We start from the raw sequence: 25000 nt of genomic DNA, 5'->3' as shown, positions 1-25000 counted from the left end.
CCTGGGGGCGGGGCCAATTCGCCCCTCGCTCACCGATCGGACGGCAAAAAGTGGGCGTGTGTCGTTTTTGATCCGTTTTTGAAGCACAAAATCCGTGATTTTGTACACGCTGTTCGACGCGCGCCCTGCACGAGTCCAACACCGGTACCCACAGCGGGGCAAGAACGGTGGCGATGCTACGGTTGCGAGGTGTGACGGGAAGGTCGTGGCGGTTGTGGTGAAGCGGCGTTGTGGTTGGTGGTTGATGTTGTGATTGTGGTGGTAATCATGGCGGTTGGTCCAAATTAAAGATAGTAAAAGAAAAATGGCTATCCTGAAGAGTCGCAGCACGCATAAATGACATGTATTCCCACTAGACAACGGGTTTGGGCCTAACTACACATGTACTTACCGAGATACCTCACCTAAGGGACCTGAATGGTGGTTTGCGAATTTGGTAACCACAACACTACCCCCTCCCCTTTTTACAGACTCGTCCCGAGTCGTCAAATTTTTTGTGTGCCATCATGTGTAGTTTTCCCCTAGTACATTTTACCTACGGATCCCTGAGTGCGACATTCATGGTATTCGTGTCCCCAAAATAAATAACCTGAGGGCTGCGTAACTATCTAAACAAACTCACTCACACGGACGACTTAAATAAAATTGCCGGCGCTAGACAGACATGCCGGGGGCGCACTCATATTTACAGTACATCTTAACCTTAACTTACAAATTTTACACTAAACCATGGCCCAGGATCATTGAACTCTGCAAAAGAAAGCAGTTAGCAGGGAGCCAGGCTGCCCGCATGCAGTCTCTGGCTCAAACAATGCAGGTGACAGGGAACGTGGCTGGCTGCTCACACGCAGTCCAAGGCCTTCCCTTTTGAACTGAACGCAGTGAACCACAACGGTGCATGGGCTGCACAAACGCAGTCTCCGTGCCAGCTCAAGTGGCACACGCAATGAGCACAACGAATGGATGCATGAACACAAACACGGTGCACGGGCCGCCACTGCAGGCCCGTGTTGTAGCTGCCAACAGGGCAGTTCTTGCAGCTTGCAAACTGTTGCCTTGCGGATCCTGGCGCACATGGAAATGAACAGGGGGGGGGGGCAAAGCAAAAATTGAACGGGGCTGGTGAACGTGGGCAGTGGGCATGGCATGGCAAAGGCAAGCAGGCAAACACAGCCCGCAGAAGAAGGCCGCTGCAGGCAAACTCAGCTCACAGAACCAGGCCGTTGCAGGCAAACACAGCCGGCAGATGAACTGGCCGGCACAGGCCTTGAAGAAAAACAGCCAGCAGATGAACTGGCCGGCACAGGCCTTGCAGCACAGCAGCTGCAGACGATCCAGCCGGCACAGGCCTTGCAGCACAGCAGCTGCAGACGAAGTTGGCCGGCCTCCGCCTTGAAGCAAAACACGGCCAGCCGATGAAGTTGGCCAGCTTTTGCCGTTCAGTGGAGGTTGGTGGAGGGAGTGCGGTGGTGCTGGCCACTTGGAAGGCGGGCTCGGACCTACCTACCTGTCTCCCTCCCAACCTATCGCCTTTGCCTGTCACTGTACATACCCACTCCCTTAATTTGTCAAACCCCAATTTAGCCCCCTTAATTTTTTGGTTGTTTTTATTTTTACTTCCCCACTATAAATCGTCCCCTAACCCCCTTTATCGTCCTTGTTCGGCTAACCTATTCTGTCACCTAGCCTACTCCCAACCCCTACGTTCCCTTCCCGGAGGGGAATAAGGGAGAGCTAACGTCCTGTGTCAAGGCCCAACGAAGCCTCAGAATGGCCTCCCCAGAGTTCGGCGATCTAACCCAAAGTGGGTCCAGCGGCCCACAACGACAGCGAGGGGATGGATGGTGCGGAGGGGTACATCTCCTAATCTACCCTATCCATTTAACTGTTAAACTACCCCGGGGCTTTCAACAAGCGCCTCTCGCTTAAACTATTGGTTCCAACAACCCAGATTCCCGTCGCCTGTGTTGGTGTCCTCACAATTTCGGGCCTCGCCCCCCAATTTTCTCTTCGTGCCCTCACACGGTCTCCTGGCTGGGACACGTGGCTCCCTTTGGCAGGCACGACCCTCTGCCGATTCTCCCGCTATGGCACCCCCGGGCACTACACTGCCTCCGAGCCTACCAGCTCCCTAACACCGGGGAGTGCCCCCCATGGCACCTCCCCTGAAACGCACACGTGGCAGGCCGGCCTCCCGGGCCCCTTTCCGAGGGTCACCCATGCCCACAACACTGCCCACGCGGCTAATGGCGCCCCGGGCCCCCGCACCAAGCAGGCGCACCCGTGCCCACTACTCTATCCCGGCCCCCCATGGGCCCATGGCCTACCGCGGCCGACTAGCCTGGTGCCCGGGGTACCCACTCAGCAATACTCACCTTTCGCAGCCACGCTCCCAACCCGTCAACAGGGCTCCTGCACCCCTCCAAACGGGTCTCGAGCCTACTTTCCCACCAACAACAAAACGACCTCCATTTTTCAATTTGACTAACCCCCTAACTCACTTTACTCTGACCCCGGGGTCCCTTGGGCGGGAGTCACTCCTCCCCCCAATCACTCATCGCACCATGCATTCCCCATTCACTCCATACACACAGACCCGCTGGCCTCACTCACTCACCATGTACTCACCTCACAACCCACAACTCTTCAACACACTCACCGCTGAACTCTGCCATCCTCCTAACTACATCCCCTAACTAACTCGTGCTCCCACGTCATCCCTTAAACTACAGCACGTTCCCTTTTAACCTACGTAGCTAAACTACGTCCCCACTACACATTCTCAAGTCTGTCACTGTCTCCAAATAAATCATTTTATTTCCCAACCTAAATCTCGCTACAATCCCTCTAACTTATCCATTCCACGGACTCCATGAGGACTTACCCCTGCCCCATGAAGTCGGTCTAGCTAAGCTAACCCTTCCCCCTAACTAGTTTCCATCCTGTGCCCAGGTAAGGGGGTCTTTCACCCCTTGCCCAGGAATCCTGTGCACCCGAAAGTGAGGCTTGCCTTTTTTTTTTTTTTTTCCATGCGCAGCACCTGCGCGGCAACTCAGAGCTCGCGCACTTTGCACCTGCCCGTGACGTCATGCAGCTGCACGTGTTCCTCGTCCCTCCTTGGACGGTATCATCCGGCAGAGATACCCCTCCTGCCGGATTCCAACCCCACGTGCAGCCATGACGTCACCGTGCGCATAAAAAAAAAACACAAGCCCCACGTCTCGAGGGGTTCCCCACGCGAACACATGTGCTTTTGCCAGTTGGAGCTTAACACACACGATCGCGTGGAGAACCCGTCCGGTCCAAATCCATTTACCTGCCTAAACTTTGTCCGTCCGCGGGATCGGCAAATCCACTGCGTGCGTTTCCGGACCGGGACTTCACTCTCGCAAGCGAGCACGTGGCGGTCTCGTGCGTTGCACAGCACGGACCGCGTGCTCCCTGCTGGGTGAACCCGGCACGGTCCCCGAAATAGCTCCAGCCGCTACTCGGCTTTCTTTCCTTACATGTCGCCGTCGTCGCCATTCCACACACGCATACCTGCGTGTTACGACGCACACAGTCCACACCATCACATTCACACCGGGAGACGCGGCTGCGTGCTCCCGCATGCCAACCGACATCTCCCTCACATACCGCTCTCTCACACACACGGTCTCCCTTGCACACAGCGACCTTGCACACGGCCGTTCACTCACGCGTGCGGGGCACTCACTCGCACTCCGTGCCTCATCCACACACGCGGGGGCACTCAACCGCGGTGCCTCATCCACACACGCGGGGGCACTCACCCGCGGTGTCTCACCCACACTCCGTGCCTCATCCACACACGGTGCCTCACCCACACACGCGGGGGCACTCACCCGCGGTGCCTCATCCACACACGCAGGGGTACTCACCCGCGGTGCCTCATTCACACACGGCGTGCTGGGAAGCACGTACTCTGGCACCATCGCCACCACACCACTCACACACGGGGTCGCTTCCACACACGGGGACGCACTCACACCTTGCACCACACACACAGGGACAACCACACTGGGGATTCGTGTCCCCACAAGGGTCTCCAGGGCCTCTATACCCCCCAAGCTCTCCGTGCACCTGTCCACAGCACTCGTCCCCTCAACCTCGCAAAGCACGACCGAACTCACCTGGTCGTGACTCGCCTCAAGGGGGAATACTCCCTCCCCTCGTTCCTGGAGGAGGCCATCCAGGTGCTCGCACTGGGTCTCTACCCAGTCCGCCAGCTCACCCCCTTTATCCTCCACTACCTCCGTGTGTGTGTGTGCGTCACTTACCCCGTCCAATTCACCCTCTATCTCCCGTGTCTCAACTATTATTATTTCCTTTGTCGTCACCTCGTGTCTCGTCTCACACGTTTTGGTCTCTCCATTTAATTTTTCCCTTTCGGTCACCGTCGATTCCTCTTTCACGACCCTTGCCCAACACGCCCCCCGAATTATTTTTTTACCCGCCTCCACCGCGGGCCTGTCAGCCGTTGCACCCCCTTCCAGCTCGTTTGCTCCCACACGTGGAGTCGCCATTCCCAGCTCCCTGGTCACGGCCTTCATGCCCGCCTGCAGGCATCGGCCCATGTTCTGCGTCTCACCCCGTAGTTCTTTCATTTCTTTTCTCATTTGCTGTGTATTCGCATCCATCTTTTCGTTCATGCCTTTCATTTCGTTTTTCATATTCGCATCCATTTTTTCGATCATTTGTTTGTTCATGCCTTTCATTTCGTTTTTCATATTCGCATCCATTTTTTCGATCATTTGTTTGTTCATGCCTTTCATTTCGTTTTTCATTTCATTTGTCATTGCCGCCAGCATGGCGCATAGCTGGGCCATGTCGGGTGCGCTTGAGTGAGCCGTTTCGGCAGGGGTTGGGGAAGGGTCTTAGTGGAGAGGGGGGGGAGGTGTCATACACCGCGGCCGCTGCCGCACCCACCTCGGGCCCTGGGTTCAGTTGGGCGAGTCCGTGTTCCTGCACAATCAACATTTCCTGCTCGGGGATTCCATCCTGGACCATGGATTCCACACATTCTACATCCATTTCTAATACCCCCGGCTCCCGCTCGCCTTGAGACGCCATCTTGCTTCTCGTGAAGGGTTAATTTAACTCGCTCGTAATTTGGAGGGAATCGGGGGTCGCTTCTCTCACCCCTGGACCAATTCCCGTGAATTTAGCCGGAGACAGGAGAGCCCGTTTTCCTGTTCTCCGATACCAGTGCCGCGAGGAGGGCGATGAATTTGTATCGCACGACCTGACACCAGTGTTGCGGTATTTCGCGCCCGCCGGCGTGCTGCCGGCCACGTAACTCGAATCGCGGCACGTCGCCCACCGGACGGACAATCCAGTCGTGACCCTCTCGGACTAACGCCGGGAACCAGTCACGGGTGGACCTTTCGGTCTCACCGCGATCGAGCCAATCAGCCCCCGCGTGGGATAGGGTTGCTCGCCAAATTCGACCTACCTAAGTACCCACGCGGAGGGTAGACCGGGCGATCGCACCTCGCCGCAGGTCGACTTCGGACACGGGCCACTTAAGCGACCCGTTCCGTACTATCAGAATAACCGAGCGGTGTTATCGTCGACCTCGACGGTTCGATTAATTATCGGGCGTATTCAGCCCACTACCAACCCTTTACGTGAAGCAAGATGAGGATTCAATGGGAGAAATGACGAAGCGAAGCGGGAAACAGTTCAACACAAAGCACATTTATTCGCGATGAACGGAAAGCACACATATTCAATTCCACCAAAAGCACATAGAAAAGGAAAACACAATTCAATTTACACAAAAAGCAAATGTAAAAGCGAAGACACAATGCAGAGCTAATACCGACGACCGAGCACACGGCAACACTTATACAATTTTACTTCACAGACGGCGCCGACAACACATACCCAAAACCAAGGAAAAGAAATACCCTCAAGGATGAGGCGGGCCTGAGGCCGAGACCGGGTCGCGCCTACCCGTCTGGTGATGAGACGCGGAGCGGCGATGGCGCCTCAACTCCGCGGGCCTCGCGGACGGTGTCTGGTAGGGGGTGGGAAAGGGGCCCCCTTGGTCGCACTATCTCAGCGCGGGGGGAAACAGGAGGGGGTCGCTGATGCTCGGGGTATAGAGGATCTTTATTATCCCGCGACGAGCGTCTCCACCTCGGCCAGGTCGCGCTGTCGGCCTCCCTCGGGTCCAGCTCCCTGCACGACGCGAGCACCCCCTCGTCTGGTGTCGCCGCCTTTCCACAGCTCCGTCCCCTCCGTTCCGACTCCAACGCACACGACGAGCAGCTCCACCGCCCGCGAAGTCTTGACTCTCTGTTTCCGACTCTCCTACTCTCCTACTCTCCGCCTCTGGACTCTCCTACTCACTTACTCTCCGCCTCTGGACTCTCCTCCTCTACTTCTGCCACACTGGACTGACGAACACGGTCCTTTTATCCGCCCTGTAGCTTCGCCCTCTCATCTTTGACCCCCTCCCTTCGACCTTTCACCTCGCTCCCCATTGGCCCGAGAAAAAGTGGGCGTGAAGGCTTTTTGATCCATAAATTTGCATATATCGATCGCCCTGGGGGCGGGGCCAATTCGCCCCTCGCTCACCGATCGGACGGCAAAAAGTGGGCGTGTGTCGTTTTTGATCCGTTTTTGAAGCACAAAATCCGTGATTTTGTACACGCTGTTCGACGCGCGCCCTGCACGAGTCCAACACCGGTACCCACAGCGGGGCAAGAACGGTGGCGATGCTACGGTTGCGAGGTGTGACGGGAAGGTCGTGGCGGTTGTGGTGAAGCGGCGTTGTGGTTGGTGGTTGATGTTGTGATTGTGGTGGTAATCATGGCGGTTGCTCCAAATTAAAGATAGTAAAAGAAAAACGGCTATCCTGAAGAGTCGCAGCACGCATAAATGACATGTATTCCCACTAGACAACGGGTTTGGGCCTAACTACACATGTACTTACCGAGATACCTCACCTAAGGGACCTGAATGGTGGTTTGCGAATTTGGTAACCACAACAATATATATATATATATCACGAGAGTCGAGAGGTATGCACACTCGCCTCTAAACCGTCTAACCTGGATTCGCATGTCGGCCCAGCTATAAACTGTCATCCCAGTGTTTTGTTGGGAGGGCGAGACGTCAAGGTGTGTTCCCTATTTCCGGTGGACAGTAAATTACCTGGGTCCCAAATGTTTGCATTTTATTTGGTGTACATTACTGATCCCAGTGTCATTTACGAAGAGTCGGTGAGCTATCGCAAGCATCATGAACAAATTACAAATTCCTTCCTTGACTACCATTGGGAAGGCAACAGCAAAGGACCCATTGTGATCTTTGCCATGAGGTTGTTTTGGCAGTATACCAGAGGGTCATTGTTAAAGGCATGTGCATTTTTTTTTAACTGTTTGCAAAGGAAATGGTGAGCTCAAGTCGTTGCCAGGCAGTGTTTTAGCTGAGTCGCAGCAGTCCAGCTTTGCCCGGTTGTTTCCCGCGTTGTCAGGAAAACAAACCGGTCTCTCCACTGTAACTGTACCGATTGCATCGCAGACGCATGAATTGTGATGCATGACCCAGCCTAGTGATCTTTCAGTGATGTAGTTTATAAAGTTTGGTGTTGATCCTTGCCTTCATGTTACTGCTCTGAACCACTGTTTCTTACACTTTTTTTTGATGATTTGTGTAGTTGCACTCTCACATTTGTGGAGGATTTGCAAAAGAAATTGCATGCATTTTAGGTTATTTACAAACTACACTATGTTACAATTCACAATAGTTAACAAAGTTATGATAAAGTCACTCATGTATAAATACACAGACTTAATTTGATTTGATGTCCCATACTATTTACTTTACAGAGCATTGGTGCTGCTGAAGCAGTTTCTTGGCAAGAATTTATTTTACTGGGTGGTTTGCCTTTGCTTCCCAGCATTGTTTGTCCATGCTCTATCCTCTTAAATGCTGAGCATCGAGCAAGGAAGCAGCACTTACTAATTTAAGTCATAGGGAGTTTGCAAAGAAGGCATCTCAATAATACTGCAGGCATGTGGAGAAATGTTTTATTGTAAGACGAGACAAAAATTGAACTTTTTACTCTCAATTCAAAGCGGTACATCTGGTGCAAGCCTAACACTGCACATCACCCACTCAACATCATCCCTACTCTCATGCATGGTTGTGGCAGCATCGTAGTATGGGACTGATTTTCATCAGCAGGGATTGGCAAGCTTGTCAGGATAGAAGGGACAATGGACGGTGCAAAGTACAGGAGAATCCCTGATGAAAACCTGCTCGAGTCAGCAATGAATCTGAAACTGGGTAGGAGATTCACATTTCAGCAGGACAATGATCTGAAACACAAATCTAAAGCTACACTGTAGTGGTTGGATAAGAAGAAAATATATGTTCTTGAGCGGCCCAGTCAAAGTCCTGACTTGAACCCAATTGAACATTTATGGCGAGACTTGAAGGTTACAGTCCATCGACGATCCCCACAAAACGTGGCATAACTAGAAAAATTTTCATGTGAAGAATGGACAAAGATTTCACCAATGTCACTGTGCAAAGCTGTTCGAGACCTTCCCAACAAAACTCGGGGCAGTCATTCATTGCTGCAAAAGGTGATTCCACCAAGTACTGGGGCAGAATACTTTTACGACCAGTGAATTTTGATTTGTACATGTTGTTTGCAGATATTCCTGACATGTAACCTCCTTCAACTATAACAGTGTTTAGTTTGATCTCTTCAGCTATGAACAAAAAAGTTAATTTGGAAAAATTGTTTCTACAAAATTAGTAATTCATCTAAATATCTAGAACATCTAGAATATTGTGTGCAGTTCTGGTCACCACAGTTCCAGAAGGACATACATGCCAGAGAGAGAGAGGGTTCAGCGCAGGGCTACTAGATTGATTGATCATAGCTAGACTCAGCTATGAGGAGCAGCTGAAGGAGACAGGGCTTTATTCACTCGAAATAAAAGGAGGCGGTTATGAGGAAATAGGATAGAGATGTTTAAGATAATGAAAGGTATAGATAAAATCAGTGCAGATTAATTACTCAACATTGTAGAGAGTGATAGGACCAGGGGCCATAGCCTGAAAGTAAAGAAGAGGGGAGTTAAAACAGGAGCAAGGCAGGGGTCTTTTACTCAGAGAGTAGTTGATGCATGGAATGGCCTCCCTGGAAAGGTAGTGGCAGCAGAAAAAGTCGATAAGTTTAAATTAGAATTAGATAGGTACCTGGAAGTTATGAAGATAGAGGGGTATAGGGATGTTGATAAGACTTTTACGTAGTTTGATCATTGATGGGTGATTGTGTGCATGTGTATGAAGTGCTATTGGTGGGGGTCTTGTCAAGGGGGCTTGTGTGGTTGATGTGTGTTTTTAACCAAGCCCATGAGCCCCTCCCCTGAGGGGAAGGAAAGGGGAAAAAGTAAATACATAAACTACAAAAACTACATTTACAAATACAAAAACTACGAAACTACAAAAATAAATCAAAAAAACAAACGAAAAAATTTATTTCATTAATTTTTTTTTTTTTGCATTTTCTTCCTTGGATCTTGTGTAGATGGTTAGGTGTGCTCTTCGTGCAGGCATGATGGGCTGAATAGCCTCCACCTGTGTTAGATTTCCTTGTTATATGGCATTATTTAAAGGGGGTGAACACTTTTGCAGGCCACTATATATATATATATATATATATATATATATATATATATATATATATATATATATATATATATATATATATATATATATATATATATATATATATATATATATATATATATATATATATATATATATATATATATATATATATATATATATATATATATATATATATATATATATATATATATATATATATATATATATATATATATATATATATATATATATATATATATATATATATATATATATATATATATATATATATATATATATATATATATACATACAATATACATATATATATATATATTGTATGTATATATATATATATATATATATATATATATATATATATATATATATACATACAATATAATATATATATATATATATATATATATATATATATTGTATGTATATATATATATATATATATATATATATATATATATATATATATATATATATATTGCTGCGGCCGGGGATTGGTGGCGAGAACGACCACTAGGTGGGGAAAGCTACTTCGTCTCGACCAGACTCCCCGGAATTGTAGGCCGTCACTCCGGATAATTCCGTGACGTGGCGGGTCGCTGAACTGACCATGGTCGCCAATATTTCAACCACGTAGCCTCGGGTCTCTTTGTCTATAACCAATTTACCTAATTAACTACGCGATTTCGACTACCGGGGAAACCACGCCCTCAGCACGTCTTGCTCGAACCGGGTCACTCTACCAACTGCGGTAGAGTTCCAACTACTGACTACCAACTCCTCAACTACTGACTCGGGTGCAGCTGAGCGGAAACTGCCAAAGCCATGCCGGCTGGAATGAACGGATTGTCGGGTATAAAAACCTGGCTAAACTCAGATCTGAACCATGCTGGACCAATGCAAGAAGGGACGGAAACGGACTGGGAACATTTCTAACAAGTTTTATTTCCAATAAAAGACAAAGGCAAGACTTAACGCGAATATGCAAGCAAGGTATATTTACAATGCTCCAAAAATACTTATTCAGTTCTACTTACAGACGGGCCCACACGCAGACACACACACAAATGAAAACAAACCCAGAGTTCTTTATTGGACCCTTGCAGCCGAGGAGAGAGACGGGCTGGGGGTCAGAGTCCGGCTGGGTACCTGACCGTCGGAGGAAGGGGTTGCTCCACGATGCGGTACCAGACACAGTTCGTTGGTTTGATATCTGATACATATTTCTGTTTGCCCCGCGCACGCGCTATCAGAGTCGTGTGGACGTGAGCGCTGGCCACGTGCGTGATGGCCGAACCATGGGCACTGTATGGAATGTGCTCGAAGGCAGACACGTACGCCACTCGCGACTTTGTTATCATGCAAAGCAGGGCACGAATGCACCGCTCGCGACTTTGTATCGTATTTACTCAATATCTGACACATATTGGTGTTCGCCCCGCACACACGCAAGCAGAATCGGGCAAACGCGAGCACTGACCACATGGGCCATGGCGGATCCGCGCGTACTGCGTGAAACATGCATGGATTTAACCATAACAATGTACCTTCATTGTTAAACAAGCTAGCAGTGGATTCCTCATGGATGGTGAATGTCTTCTCGTCTCTATGCCCAGCGAGGCCGAAGCTGCGATCGAGTGGGGGAGTGTTGCGCGGTGCGGGCTGCGTTGGCGCGTGCAGAGCGAGCGCATTGATCAGCGCTGGTCAGACGCCAGAGCGGGCATGCGGGACCCTCGGCCGGTCGCCAGGGCATGGCCCGGGGATTTTTGCGGGACAATTCACGCGCCAAGTTCGGTGTCGGCGATTCGTGTCATGTCGTGGGGTCGGAGCGGAATATTTTCGCTGTCTGGGATGACTTTGCCAGAAAGGGAGTGTTGCCGTTTCCAGCCAAAGTTAGCGTGTCGTGTGAGAAGTCGGGGCCAATCAGAGCGCCCGATTCAGCTGATGACGCTTCGCTTCGGGTTGGCCCCCCGCCCTGCACTGCAAGTCCTATAAAGGTCGGAGTGGTCCCTCCGCCGCTCTCTCTTCTCTCTGCCCGACATCGCCACGACCCACCTCCTGCTGCCTGGACTCCCCCTCCTCGTCTCCCTGCCCACACGACGTTAACCCCACCCACCTACCTGGTCCCGCCTACCACTCCATCCACGCACTCTGGACTCCGCCCATTCTCCACCCAAGCCCCTCCTTCACGCCCACGGTCTCCACACAAGCTGCTAAAGCCAGAGACGACGCGCAAGCTGTCGGGTACCACACCACGGAGCACCCCCCCCCCCCGAAATGTATTGGTGGCACGTTCGTGCAATCAAGTATAAAGTTACCAAGATCGTAGCCTCAACTCCTCTCCCTTCTTGTTTCAATACTTTCTCTTCATTGGGTTTTCTGTGTCTGTGTGTGTGTCCTGGCCCCTGTCCACTCAAGAAAGACTGCAGAAGATCATTATCGTTATCATTATTATTGTTTTTTTTCGTGTTAAGTCTGCTCTGTGTCCCCTTTTTAAGTTGCCTGTAAATAAATCATGATTTGGAATGTTCCCAGCTGGTTTTTGTGGTTTCTTTCATTGACCCAGCATGGTCCGAATCCTAGCTTAGCCGGGACTTTATTCCCAATCATCCGTTCCCTTTAGCCGGTACGTCCTCGGCAGTGTCACTCGGCTGCATCCGATCCGGTAAAGTGATCCGATCCGGTAGAGTGATCCGGTTCGGACAAGGCATACCGAGGACGTGTTCCCCAATAATTAAGTCACGTGATTAATTAGGTAAACCGATTAACCCATAGACGGGAGGAACCTAGGTCATGCGGTTGAGTTATTGGCGTCCACGGTCGGTTAAGTGACCTGCCGCGTCACAAAATTATCTGTGGGTGATGGCCTACAATTCCGGGGAGTCTGGTGGGAGTCGAGATAGCTTTTCCCCCTAATCGTCTTCTCACCCGACACCCGGCCTGCAACAATATAGATATACACTACTGGTCAAAAGTTTTAAAACACCCCCGTTTTTCCAGTTTTTACTGAAATTTAAGCAGTTCAAGTCCAGTGAATAACCTGAAATGGTACAAAGCTAAGCGGTAAACTGCCAGAGGTTAAAAAAAAAAATTAGGTTACCAAAAGTGGAAAATAATGTAAATTTCAGAGTTGTTAAAAAAGGCCCTTTTCAGGGAAAAGTAATGGGTTAGCAACTGCAGCTGTTTTGCAGCAATGGAAGTAAATTAAGCCTTAAAAGTTGATGCAAACAATTCCTACAGGTGTTCCAACATTTGTTGATTTGTTGCAAACTCTCTGTCTGTATAAAAGCGGTGTTGGAACAGACTGTGTTGCTACACCCTCTGAACAATTATTTGGACAATATTGCACTGCAGGAAGTAGTATATCATAATGGCGAGAAAAAGACAATTAACAAAAGAAGACAGACAGACCATTATCTAAATATTACTAAAACTCTCATCTTGTAGATGTATATATGTATATATATATATATATATATATATATATATATATATATATATATATATACATATATATATATATGTATATATATATATATATATATATATATGTATGTTCCTGAAATACAGCCAAAACGGTGCACAATAGCGCAAAAATTTTAGGGCCACCTGACTCATCATTCACCTTTGGTGTGCACTATCAAGTTTTGTTCAAATCGGGTAACGAAAAGAAATTATAAAAAAAACAATTCCCGATTCAGTCAAGTTTTGGTATGACGATCCATAAAGCGCAAGGACAAACCATGGAGAATGTATTGATATACCTCGAGAAACCGGTTGGCCGAACAATGACTCCTGAGGTAAATGCTCAAATTTTCTTCAAGTTAAAGTTTGACCACTAAATAATATTAAAATTTTGTCTTTTTTTTTTTTCATCAACCGCTGTCACAACGGAAACCCAACGGGTTCACGGGTCATCAAGTAACCCTTAAAAGTGTAGGTCTTTCCTTTACAGAAATTGCAAAAAGCCAGGGTGTCAGTGAGCACAGTTTCCTACACCATCAAAAGGCACTTGGAAACTGGAGGAAACTCTGACAGGAAGAGGACTGGCAGACCCAAAGCGACAACACAATCAGAAGACAAGTTTCTGAGAGTCAACAGCTTGTGTGATAGGTGGCTCACAGGACAGGAGCTTCAAGCACAGCTTAACACTGGTCCAAGTAAGGAAGTCTCAGTTTCAAATGTGAAGAGAAGACTTCGAGCTGCAGGTTTTACAGGTTGAGGGACAGTAAGAAAGCCATTGCATAGATGGCAAAATAAGAAAAAGAGGCTTGCCTGGGTCATGAAGCACCGCCAGTGGACTACTGAAAACTGGAAGAAGGTCTTATGGACCGATGAATCAAAATTTGCAATCTTCGGTTCATCACGCATGGTTTTTGTATGCTGTAGAGTAGGCGAAAGGATGGTTCCTCAGTGTGACACCAACCGTCAAACATGGAGGAGGAGGAAGCGTGATGATCTGGGTCTCTTTTGCTCGATCCTGAACCAAAATGGCCACCACAGCATTTTGTAGTGCCATGCAATACCCTCTGGTCTATGCTTAGTTGGTCAGGGGTTCATACTACAGCAAGATAACGATCAAAAACATACCTCCAGGCTCTGTCAGAACTACCTTAGAAGAAACGAACAAGACGGTCGGCTTCAAATCATGGAATGGCCAGCAGAGTCTCCAGACTTAAACCCCATCGAGCTGGTTTGGGATGAACTGGACAGAAGGGTGAAAGCAAAGCAACTCACAAGAACAACACATTTGTGGGAACTTCTGCAACAGTGTTGGGAAGAACTTTCCGAACAATATTTGATTTCCATTGTAGAAAGAATGGCACAAGTATGTTCGGCTGTTATATCTGCAAAATGTGGCTACTTTGACGAGTCAAAAATTTAGATTAAATTTTGTTCAACAAAACGATTCCATGATTTCTTTTTTATCTGTAATTGTTTATTTGTTCAATGCTTTAATTTCAGAGAACATTGACACATTAAACTGCTTAAATTTCAGTAAAAACTGGAAAATGGGGATGTTCTAAAACGTTTGCCGGGTGGTGTGTATATATATATATATATATATATATATATATATATATATATATATATATATATATATATATATATATATATATATATATACATACATACAAACACACCACATTCTTTAGTACGGCTTGGCAATGGTGAGGATGGTGAGGCCTTAACCCCCTTATTCTGCACTCCATGGATCCTATCGGGCCGTGTTATCGCGCCGTGTTCCTTGAAATTTCTCAATTACAGCTGCTTTTCTTCCTGTCTGTTGTGAAGGAATTTACCAACCTACATTATCGGTCCTCACGACGTTTGAGTCAATTTTAATTTTACCAAACATAAAGTGAGCCCATCAGTCACATGTGCTCTAAAGTTTTGCGCAAGCACGTGGAGAAAAAGTTTCAAACTTTCCAGAACAAAACAAAAAGACAACTTCAGCTTTCCCCAATTTCAAATTGTAAATCTTATTAAAACCAAGAAAGATTTAAAAGTTCGTTTTGTTTTTTTCTTTACAATTTTGCCAATGTTGGTCTGATTCTCCTCTGACCATAAAACCTCAGACATGACGTCATGGAGACTCGATGACGGTATAATTTGGTGCCAACGATCGTGTGGTATAATTTCGTGATAACACTCCCACAGGGTGGGAAGTGATTAAAGACGTTTTTTTTTAAATGGCACGTGCTGCTTCCTTGCTTGACCAATTTTAATCAAACATCCTCTATGACGATTCAAGCTTGTTATTTCGAAGGTTCCTTGATCTCTCTTCTGATTTGATGACCAGTGATAACTATTGCAATGTGGGTCCGACTCGCAGGGTCTTTTTGGGATGAAGAAGAATGGTCTTTTGTGTGTATATCGAGCTTGGGCCAAGCTTGCCGTTACAGCCACCACCCTCATTTCTCCGAAATTCCGCGCTGCTGCCCCCCTTGCCCACTTGAGCGGCCTCCACACACACACGTCCATGATCAGCTCCCCCTGTGTCCTGCGAGGGCGGAGAAGCGCCCGATGGGGAGGAGAGGATGAGGGCGGGTGTTCTTCACAGCCCTTCCTATCCATGGCTATGATCGACATAGCATGGCGTTCTTATAGCTTACACTGTGATATTTCTCAGGCCCAGCCCGCCGACCTCTTCTCCCGCCTTTTCTCGACGCCGGGTGTCGGTTTTGGAATCCATCCAGGATCTTTCCCAGGCTCTCTCTTCTCCCAAACGTCCTCCTCTCTTCTCTGCCGTCTCTCCCGTGTGGTCTAGCCCCCCCTTCACCCTCTTCACCTCTTTCCACAACTGTCGCGCGTGCTGTTGCTCGATTCACGCTGCTTTCCCAGCCAGCGTTGTTCCGCACTGGTCGCTCATCCCGGCACCACCACGTGGCTCGTGTACACCAATTGTTCCTGCACGTGATCCAGGTGTCTCGGGTTCGGTGAGTTTTCCACTACACAGAGCGACTCGGTAGTCCCGAAGCGTCGTGAACGGGTCTCAAACGAGTGTGATAAACCGTTTGGCAAAATCTTCTAGTTTGGCCTGAAAAAACATCTGTTTCTTGATTTTTTTCTTTTTCTTTTTTTCTTTTTTTAGGGGGCTGCAAAGGGGAAAAGGAGGGGGCGATTCTGTGACAAATGAAATTCGTATACATTTTCCCACCCGGTCTCGGATTATGGATTGAAGTTGTTGACTATGAACCTGCCTAAAGTTTAACAACATCAGGTTGTTTAAAGTTTAGACTTCAAACACTGCCCTGACTGTGCTTGTGTTGTGTGAAATCTAGAAAAAGAAGGGAGTTGCAGCTGTCACTGCACTTCCAGCTCACGCTTGCTTGAGCAGGCAAGATGGTGGCAGGGATTCTCATCCCACTTCATCAACTGCGCCAGATTTATGAGTTGATCTTCCGAGATGGCACCCTTGTTGCCATCAAAAACCGCAAGCCCAACAGCTTCCACCCGGAATTGCCTGGGATAACAAATTTGCAGGTGACTTGTACCATGCGCTCTCTCAAATCTCGAGGCCTGGTACGTGAAACTTACTGCTGGCGTCACCATTACTGGTATCTCACCAATGAGGGTATTGCCTACGTACGCGACTATCTCCATCTTCCACCGGAGATTGTCCCTGCCACTCTGCGACGCACCGCTCCCATAATGCGAGGAGTTGCTGCAGCCAAACAACCCGCTGCAACGAGGGGTCGAGGCCGGGGGGTACGGGACGACGATCAACGTTCAGCTTACCGTACACTTGGGGCTGCCAAGCCCGAGATCAAGAAGCACGACGTTGGTGCTGGTGCAGTCACAAGCTTTGCTTTCCGTGGAGGCTATGCTCAGGCAGCACCTCCAGGTGAAGAGGAGTTTCCAGGTAAGGGACCAGGTATCACCGCAAGGCTCTAAAAAGTCGTGATCTCTTAACAGAAATCAAAAGCCCGATACACTGCATTGACGTCTCCCTGGGCAACTGCTATCTGTCTGCATCACACCCACTTTATGGCATGCGTGGTGCACGGTGTTGGATCAGAATGGCAGTTCCCTTTGGGTTTGGCTCATTTCCGCATGTGATTAAATCCCAAGATAAAGACGTACTCACATAGTGACAGGGCTTTGTTTTTAATAAACTACCTGGGCAATAATTTTCGACAGACTTAAATAATCGTGGGATTATTCAAGTTAAAAACACCATACATTAATCTGCATGTCTCACCCGGTACACATGTTTAACCGGGCATGCTTCCACCTGTGACAAGTTGCACTTTGCACGAGACTAGTGAGGACGATGCAGTGCCATTCCTTGCCTGCAGCTGAATGAAACATGGACTTAGTAAATCCATAAGATGGTTTGGAAAAAAATGGGGTGGGGATGAAACACCCTTGGTCACACGACCATGTGGTTAAAACCACAGTTTCCCTTTTCCTCAACCCAGCCACCACCGAGTGTGCACTGGTCTAAACTTTGTAGTCGTCAGAACTTTCGAGCCCATTCAGATGTAGCTTCTCCTGCCAGTTATTGAAGATGTTCAGGTCATTTTGAACTAAGATGAGTCGGAACTTCATTTGGGATGGAAAAGTGTCCTTTAACCAAGGTACCTTCTTTCTGGAATAGACTACAAACATCCTCTAAGTTTCTGTGCTTGAATATCGTCATGAGAAGAGTAACTATACGCTCAGGATCATGCGATGCATTTCGTTTACAACGAGTCCGGTATGCAAAAGACTTTAATTTTACCTTCAGTTGAAACTGTGGACTCCATTTAATCTTCCAAGTATCGTTGTATCTTTGTTGGGAGCATATTTGGTGAAACAGTGTATCTTTGACTCAGGATATACTGTACTTCAGCACCTTCCAAAGCCTCTCATTTCTTTAGTTGGCTGTATTTCAGCATCATTAATTTGTTCAAATATTTTGTGCTTTTAAATGAGGAAGTTTATTATTACCTTCACCACCGAAGGTGAAGGAGGTTATGTTTTCACCCTCTTTGTTAATTGCCGGAATCCTTCGGATTTCGGAAATTATGTTGGTCGGTTGTGTGTGTCATTCTGTCTGTCTGTCTGTCTGTTTGTTTGTGTGTTTGTTTACCCTGTAGCAGCCACACCATTTCAGCGATCATGACCAAACTGGGTACAGACGTCGGCCATGGTCCAACTTAGACACTTGTCGTTTTTGGTGAATCTAGGTCAAAGGTCAAGGTCAAGGTCACCAAAAAACTGAAATTCTTATTTTCGCAATAACATCCGCGAACATGGTCGTATCGACTTCAAACCAAATCCAAAATGTGCATCTTCCAATTCTGCATCCAACCATATGTCTCATTGGGGTTTCACTTCTTAGCGGTCGGGGGTCGAATGTCAGGGGGGTCGGGTCAAAACTTTCAAATTGCAAAAAAACGCCATTTTAAGTCCGATTGACTCCAAGTTATGATCATGACCAAACTAAGTGCTATAACTCATTAAACAGTAGCACTATCAACTTATAAGAACAGAATTTATTTCCAGGTTTTTGTTTTTTCAGAGATCATGGAGATATGACAAAGTTATTCCAGCAATTCCTTGCTCAACGAACAATTTCATTTGTTACTTACGAAATCTTTAGGTCCATCCTCTGTTTGTGTGTTTGTTTATAGGCATGATAACTCGAGAACGGAAGAAGCTACCAATGTCAAATTACACCACGTGATTCAGGAGGATGATGGCTAGCGCTGATTAGATTTTGGTCAAAATCGGTCAAAGGTCAAGGTCACAGTGAGGTCAAACATTCGATTTTTGATGGTTTGGTACAGAATCATCGTAGAAACTTCTGGTTTGCGTCGCTACCTTCGCTAGAGACAGCTTTTATTAGACAAGGTCAGAGGTCAAGTTGATGATTTCGTAAGTTCCAGTCTATGACTGCTTGTTTGTTTGTTTGTTTGTGTGTCGGATAAGTCAAAAAGTTGTCGATGGATACAGATGCAATTTTGGGTGCAGGTTCGGTGTGCGACAAGGATGAAGTAATTAAATTTTGGTGAAGGTCCGGATCCAGATCTGACTACGAGAATTTTTAAAGTGATTCTTCACCATTGAGAGATAGGGCCAAAAACGATATGTGGCACGATAAATCAAAAAGTTGTGGACAGATTAGAACGACACTTGGTGGACATGTTGGGTGTGTGAGAAGGACGAATAGATTCCATTTTGGTGAAGATCCGAATCCAGATCCGGATATGATAATTTTATAAGTGCTTCTTCACCATTGAGAGGTAGGGCGAAAAAACGATATATAGTATGATATCTCAAAAAGTTGTGGACGGATTTTGATGAAACTTGGTGGACAGGTTGGGTGTGTTGCAATGATGAATTGATTCGATTTTGGTGCAGATCCGGATCTGGATACGAGGGTTATTTAATTTTAAAAGTGATTCTTCACCATTGATAAATCGGGCCAAAAACGATATAGTAGTGTACAGCATGGTATTTCAAAAATGTATTGGGCCCGATATGTTCTTGTGGATCAGATATTCATTGTGTGGTGGAGGTATGCACTCTACCGAGTGCCCTTCTCATTCTTAATGTCTTCATTTTCTCCTTGATACTGTGGCTGTAAAACATTTCTCATATATATATATATATATATATATATATATATATATATATATATATATATATATATATATATATATATATATATATATATATATATATATATATATATATATATATATATATATATATATATATATATATATATACACACACATATACCGGGTGTAGTGGCGTGCGCCTGTAATCCGGATACTCGGAGGCTTGGGTTGGAGGATCGCTTGAGGACGGGCGCTCTGCGCTGGACTGCACTATGAGAGGGTGTAGGGCAGCCAGGAATCATGGCGAAACCCAATCCTTATCCCTGTGTCGTAAGAGGTGACCAGGGTTGCGTCAGGAAGGGCATCCGGCGTAAAACCAGTGCCAAATCAGTGAGCGGATCATAACGGATGATCCACTATGGCGACCCCTAACGGGAGCAGCAGAAAGACGAACAACAACATATATATATATATATATATATATATATATATATATATATACATACATACATACAGTATATCTAATAATGAAAACTCTTTTGAACCACTGACTGACTGTCTGACTGACTGACTGATTGTTATTAAAGATCGGTGCCTTCTGGGTAATGTAGAAAGCTGAAATTTTGTGTGCCGATGGACATCAAAGCTGGTACACTGGAAAAAATTCACAGAATCGTTGGCCAACATTCATAAATGAAAATATAAATAACACAAAGAAAGAAAGGAAAAATTGAAAAAAATGCAGGTGAGCGACCCGAGACAATGGGGAAGCACGGTTCATATGCTTACACAATGTGTAAGCACACCCCGCTAGGATATATATATATATATATATATATATATATATATATATATATATATATATATATATATATATATACATTCATTCATACATACATACATACATACATACACACATCAATAAATAAATTATGTCACTTCTACATCACTCCAAAACCATGAAACCTCGCAGCCTAAAACTTTGCTTGCATATTAAGGGAACTCCAAAGGAGTGCATGAGTGAAAATTGTGTGTTTGGATTCATTTAAGCCTCCCTTTTGAAGATAATTCATGGCCTTATTTAATTGTATCCTTCATCAGGTGCTGCTCTCAATGGTGCTCACCTGCTCACCTTACTCTCAATGGGGTCTTAAGGCGCATCCTGGGTTCCCTCGCTGGAGTCTTAATTCACCATTTTGTTCGGCCTGCACAATAATGCCTTGAGTTGGAACAGGCTGCAACGGTTTCTTAATGATAAAGTTTTTTTTTTTCACCTTCCTCACTAATATCATCGAATGCCTGATCATCATACCTTCAAATCGCTGGATAGTGGATACATTACAATGCTTATAAACATCCGGAGACGCCAGCGTTCATGGCTTTATTTCATTTCTGCACATGCCATTACCTCGAGAATCTCTTAAATTAAGCCAAATTACAACATTTAAACTCCAGAATTGAATTTGGCAGCAGTTCTGACTGCTAAAAAAAAGTGTTTGTTTGTCTAATTCGGACATAGTTTGATATTTCTGGCATCTTCAGGAGGTGTTCAATATGACAGATCAGATGCTGTCCATCTGCACTACCACCTTGCCTGTATTGTGCCCCACAGTGTCGTGCGATGCCAAACTTGTTCGTTCCTTGTTAACGGTTAAATGGAAGGAAGGAATGGATGAATGGAGAGAAGGAATTGAGGGAAGGGATGGATGGGATGGAGGGAAGGGGTGGATGCGATCGATGGATGGAGGGAAGGGATGGATGGATGAAAGGGATAGATAGAAGGGATAGATGGATGGAAGGATGGATGGACCAAAACTATTCTCCTTCCCTCTCCCCCATTTCATCCCTTTCACCCCCCTCCTCCACTCCCTTACTCTTCCCTCCTTTGGCCCTCTCTGCTCTCTCTCTTCCTCTGTTTCACTCCCCTCTCTTCCTCTCTCTCTCTCTCTTTCCCCTCTCTCCCTCTCTCTCACTTCCCCCCTCCCTCCTCTCTCCCCCCCTCCCTACTCCCTCCCCTCCTCTCTCCCCCTCCCCCTTCCTTACTCCCCCTTTTCTCGCTCACCTCCCTTCCTCACTCACCCACCCCTTTTCGCTACTTCTTCCTCCCCTCTTTCCTCCCTCTTTAACCTTCCACCTCTTCACTCTCCCCTCCCTCCTCTCTCCCTCCCGCCTTTCTCTTCAAGTTTCTGTCAGCGAAGCGACACGTTTTATTTGTATACATGTAGGTTTACATATATATATATATATATATATATATATATATATATATATATATATATATATATATATATATATATATATATTATGAAGCTCTTTCTAACACTGACTGACCCACTGACTTACTGACTGGTATTATAAATCAGAACCTTCAGGTTGACGTCAAAAGCTGAAATTTTGCATGCTGATCGACATTGAAGCCGCTACACTGGAAAAAAAAATCACAGAATCATCGGACAACATCCGTAGATGAAAATATTAATAAATGAAAAAATAATGCAGGTGAGAGACCTGAGACATTGGAGAAGCATGGTAACTTTGCCTGCCAATGGACATTGAAGCTGATACATCAGGAAAAATCACAGAACCATCAGAAAGCATCTTATAAATGAAAATATAAATAAATGAAAAGAAAAATCAAATGCAGGTGAGTGACCCGAGACAATGGTAAAGCACGGTTCATGTGCTTACACAATGTGTAAGCATACCCCACTAGTATGTATCTATGTATATATACACACACACACACACACATACATACTGACAGGATGGCCCAGAGGGATGCACCTCACCTCTAACCTGTCTAGTTTAGGTTATAAACTGTCATCCCAGTGTTTCACAGGCAGGGTGATTCATCAATGTATGTGCCGTTCCTCAGTTGGACATTAATTGGGAATTCTGTCTGTATTAGTTTGTGGATGTTATAGATCCGATGGTGTCCTTCGCGGAGAGTAGCCAAGCTATCACAGGCACACAAACAAATTACAAGTTTGTGCCCAAATTCTCTGACCTGGACAAACACCGACGTCATGACTGCAAACCCAGAAGGGCCTCTAACAGTGAAAGAATGTCAAAGTCAAAAGGTTGAAAAATTTCATTAATCCCATTCGGACAACACCCGACTGCTTAAAAACAACGGTGATGCTTCCTGGTTGTGATTGGTGAGCGAAACACAATGTGTCCATGTGGCAGATGGCACTTGGAGGCTCCAAATATGATCTTGCTTGACCACTCATAGTAAGAGGTGCAGTATTAGTCAGTATATAAGAAGAAAGGCCTTAATGTCACAAAGTGGATAAAATAGCAATGTGTTGCCATGATGAGCCCCGATAAAAGTGAAACTGGTCAGTCGCTTTGCTTTTCATCTGCTTGGTGACTGCATTTGACTTTTTTACATTCTTACTAAACATTTATGTCGGTGTGTGGATAGAAAGGGTTTCATATATGAATGTATGTAACACAAAAAATATAAACATATGTGGCAATATTCTATTCCATGGCTGGTGGTTCGCCTCTATTCCTGGGAGCACAGTTGTGTCACTAATGCAGTGCTCCCTCTTGGTTAGAGCAGTAATTTGTAATTTAGTCAGGGTGGCAATAATTTGCAATGATACCATCACAACGATGTCATGACTTTTCATCTATTTTCCTGACAGCATTTGACTTTGACATTCTTGCAAAACATTTATTTCAGTGAGTGGTTCGAAAGGGCTTTGTGTATAAATATATAAAATATACAGCCCACCCTTCCAGGTGGGCGAGGAAGCTGAAAAGTTTTACTGATTAAACTCAAAGCCAAGATTCCAGGATTTTTTTTTACAAAACTGTTGGAAAATATTCAAAAATAAAAGTCGGCCTGTGTTGCCTTGCTCTGCTCATGGTGGGTCGTGACCGAACAATAGGACGTCACGTGATGTTGCACAGGCATGACGGCTCCCTGAAGTTGCTGTTTCTCAATTTGATGGTGGTATGATTATTGAAGTGCCTGTGGGTTTGTGCTGTTTACGGATGATGTGCAGTTAGTGGTACGAAGTCGTAAACATTTAGTTTTTGTTGACGGTGTACTGTGGTTAATGTCACAGTGTATATTTTAAAGAGGTGCATATTTTCAAATACTGTTGGACCTCTGTATCAGGCACCCTGGTTATAACAAACATTCAGAACATTTTTTTAATCACTGCATAATTCCCCTGTATTCACCATCTACAAAGCTTGAAATTAATCCTGAAATAAAAAAGATTGCTTTGTCCCGGCAGATAGAACGCAGATGCAAGGCTATACGTTCGAAAATCCTCAACATACAGATGAGATTGCCTAAATCAATGAGATTGTATTCATAGAATGCTAATCCTGTGCAGTCTTGAGAATGACTTGGTGCAAGCCAACTCTTCTTTTTTTTTAAGGTTTTTTTTCTTTGATCCAATATAGTGCCAGACCAGTGACCGATGATGTCACTTTTATCAAACTATATTTCCCATGGGTAGTTGATCAATTAGTTAAAGTTTTGCTTTGATCAGTTAGTGGTTTCAGCAATTGCAGATAATTTTTTTTTCATACTGACCGGATCAAGCGTTGCACTTGTCGAATTGTGACATCATAATGAAGGCACTGATGACATCATCATTAACATATCTTATTCGGCATAGGGAGTACTTCACAATGAGTCATATTTCAATTTTTTTCCATGGAGCGGTTTCAGAGATATAGAGGTGCAAAGTTTTTCGGTTTTTCCAAGATGGCGCCTATACCACATGACCTATGACATCACAATTATTATAAATTCCTACAGGAGGAGGTGTACCTAAGGTCAAAAATTCATATCAATTGGACCAACAGTTGCAAAGAAAAATAATCAATTACCTATCAAATCAAACGTTGTACTTGTTGAGTTACGACAGCATAATGAAGGCACTGATGACATTATTATTATTATTAATACATCTTATTCCCCATGGGGAGTACTTGACAATGAGCCATGTGTAATTTTTTTTTCCTTTGAGTGGTTTCGGAGATATAGAGGTGCAAATTTTTATTTTTATTTTCTAAGATGGCGCCTGCACCACGTAACCTATGATGTCATAATTATGACGAAAAAACGGAAACAGGAGGAGACGCACATATTTGGAAAATTTTCTGTCAATCAGATTAACGAATGCTGAGAAAATGAATTTTTAAAATGTGGACACGTACGGACGGCAAACGTACGATGCGACCGATCGCTTAACCCCGCTTTTCGCTTGATGAGTGCAGGGTAATTATCCAAAACCTCAAAA

At 45.7% G+C, this 25000-nt stretch overlaps 1 protein-coding gene across 4 annotated transcripts in view; it reads left to right on the top strand.

Annotated features, from left to right (window-relative positions):
- Positions 1-25000, top strand: part of LOC147026386 (epiplakin-like) — a 201391-nt gene that overhangs the window by 85503 nt on the left and 90888 nt on the right. For 2 of the 4 annotated variants that reach the window (XM_085881774.1, XM_085881773.1), the window contains exons 1-2: positions 15742-16115; positions 16461-17041. The exons of 1 other annotated variant lie outside the window; for it this stretch is intronic. In XM_085881774.1, coding sequence (XP_085737900.1) covers positions 16522-17041 — 520 coding nt within the window. In that variant the 5' untranslated portion in view covers positions 15742-16115; positions 16461-16521. Of the gene's footprint in view, positions 1-15741; positions 16116-16460; positions 17042-17698; positions 17760-25000 lie in introns of those variants that run through there. One more of the 4 variants, XM_085881779.1, reaches the window with a different exon arrangement.

Source organism: Eptatretus burgeri, chromosome 5 (genome assembly GCF_056783735.1).
Source record: "Eptatretus burgeri isolate ZD-2024b chromosome 5, Ebu_testis_v1, whole genome shotgun sequence".
NCBI classification, from domain to species: domain Eukaryota; kingdom Metazoa; phylum Chordata; class Myxini; order Myxiniformes; family Myxinidae; genus Eptatretus; species Eptatretus burgeri.
The sequence above is the reverse complement of the archived record's forward strand: the minus strand, read 5'-3'. Positions and strand labels throughout refer to the sequence as shown.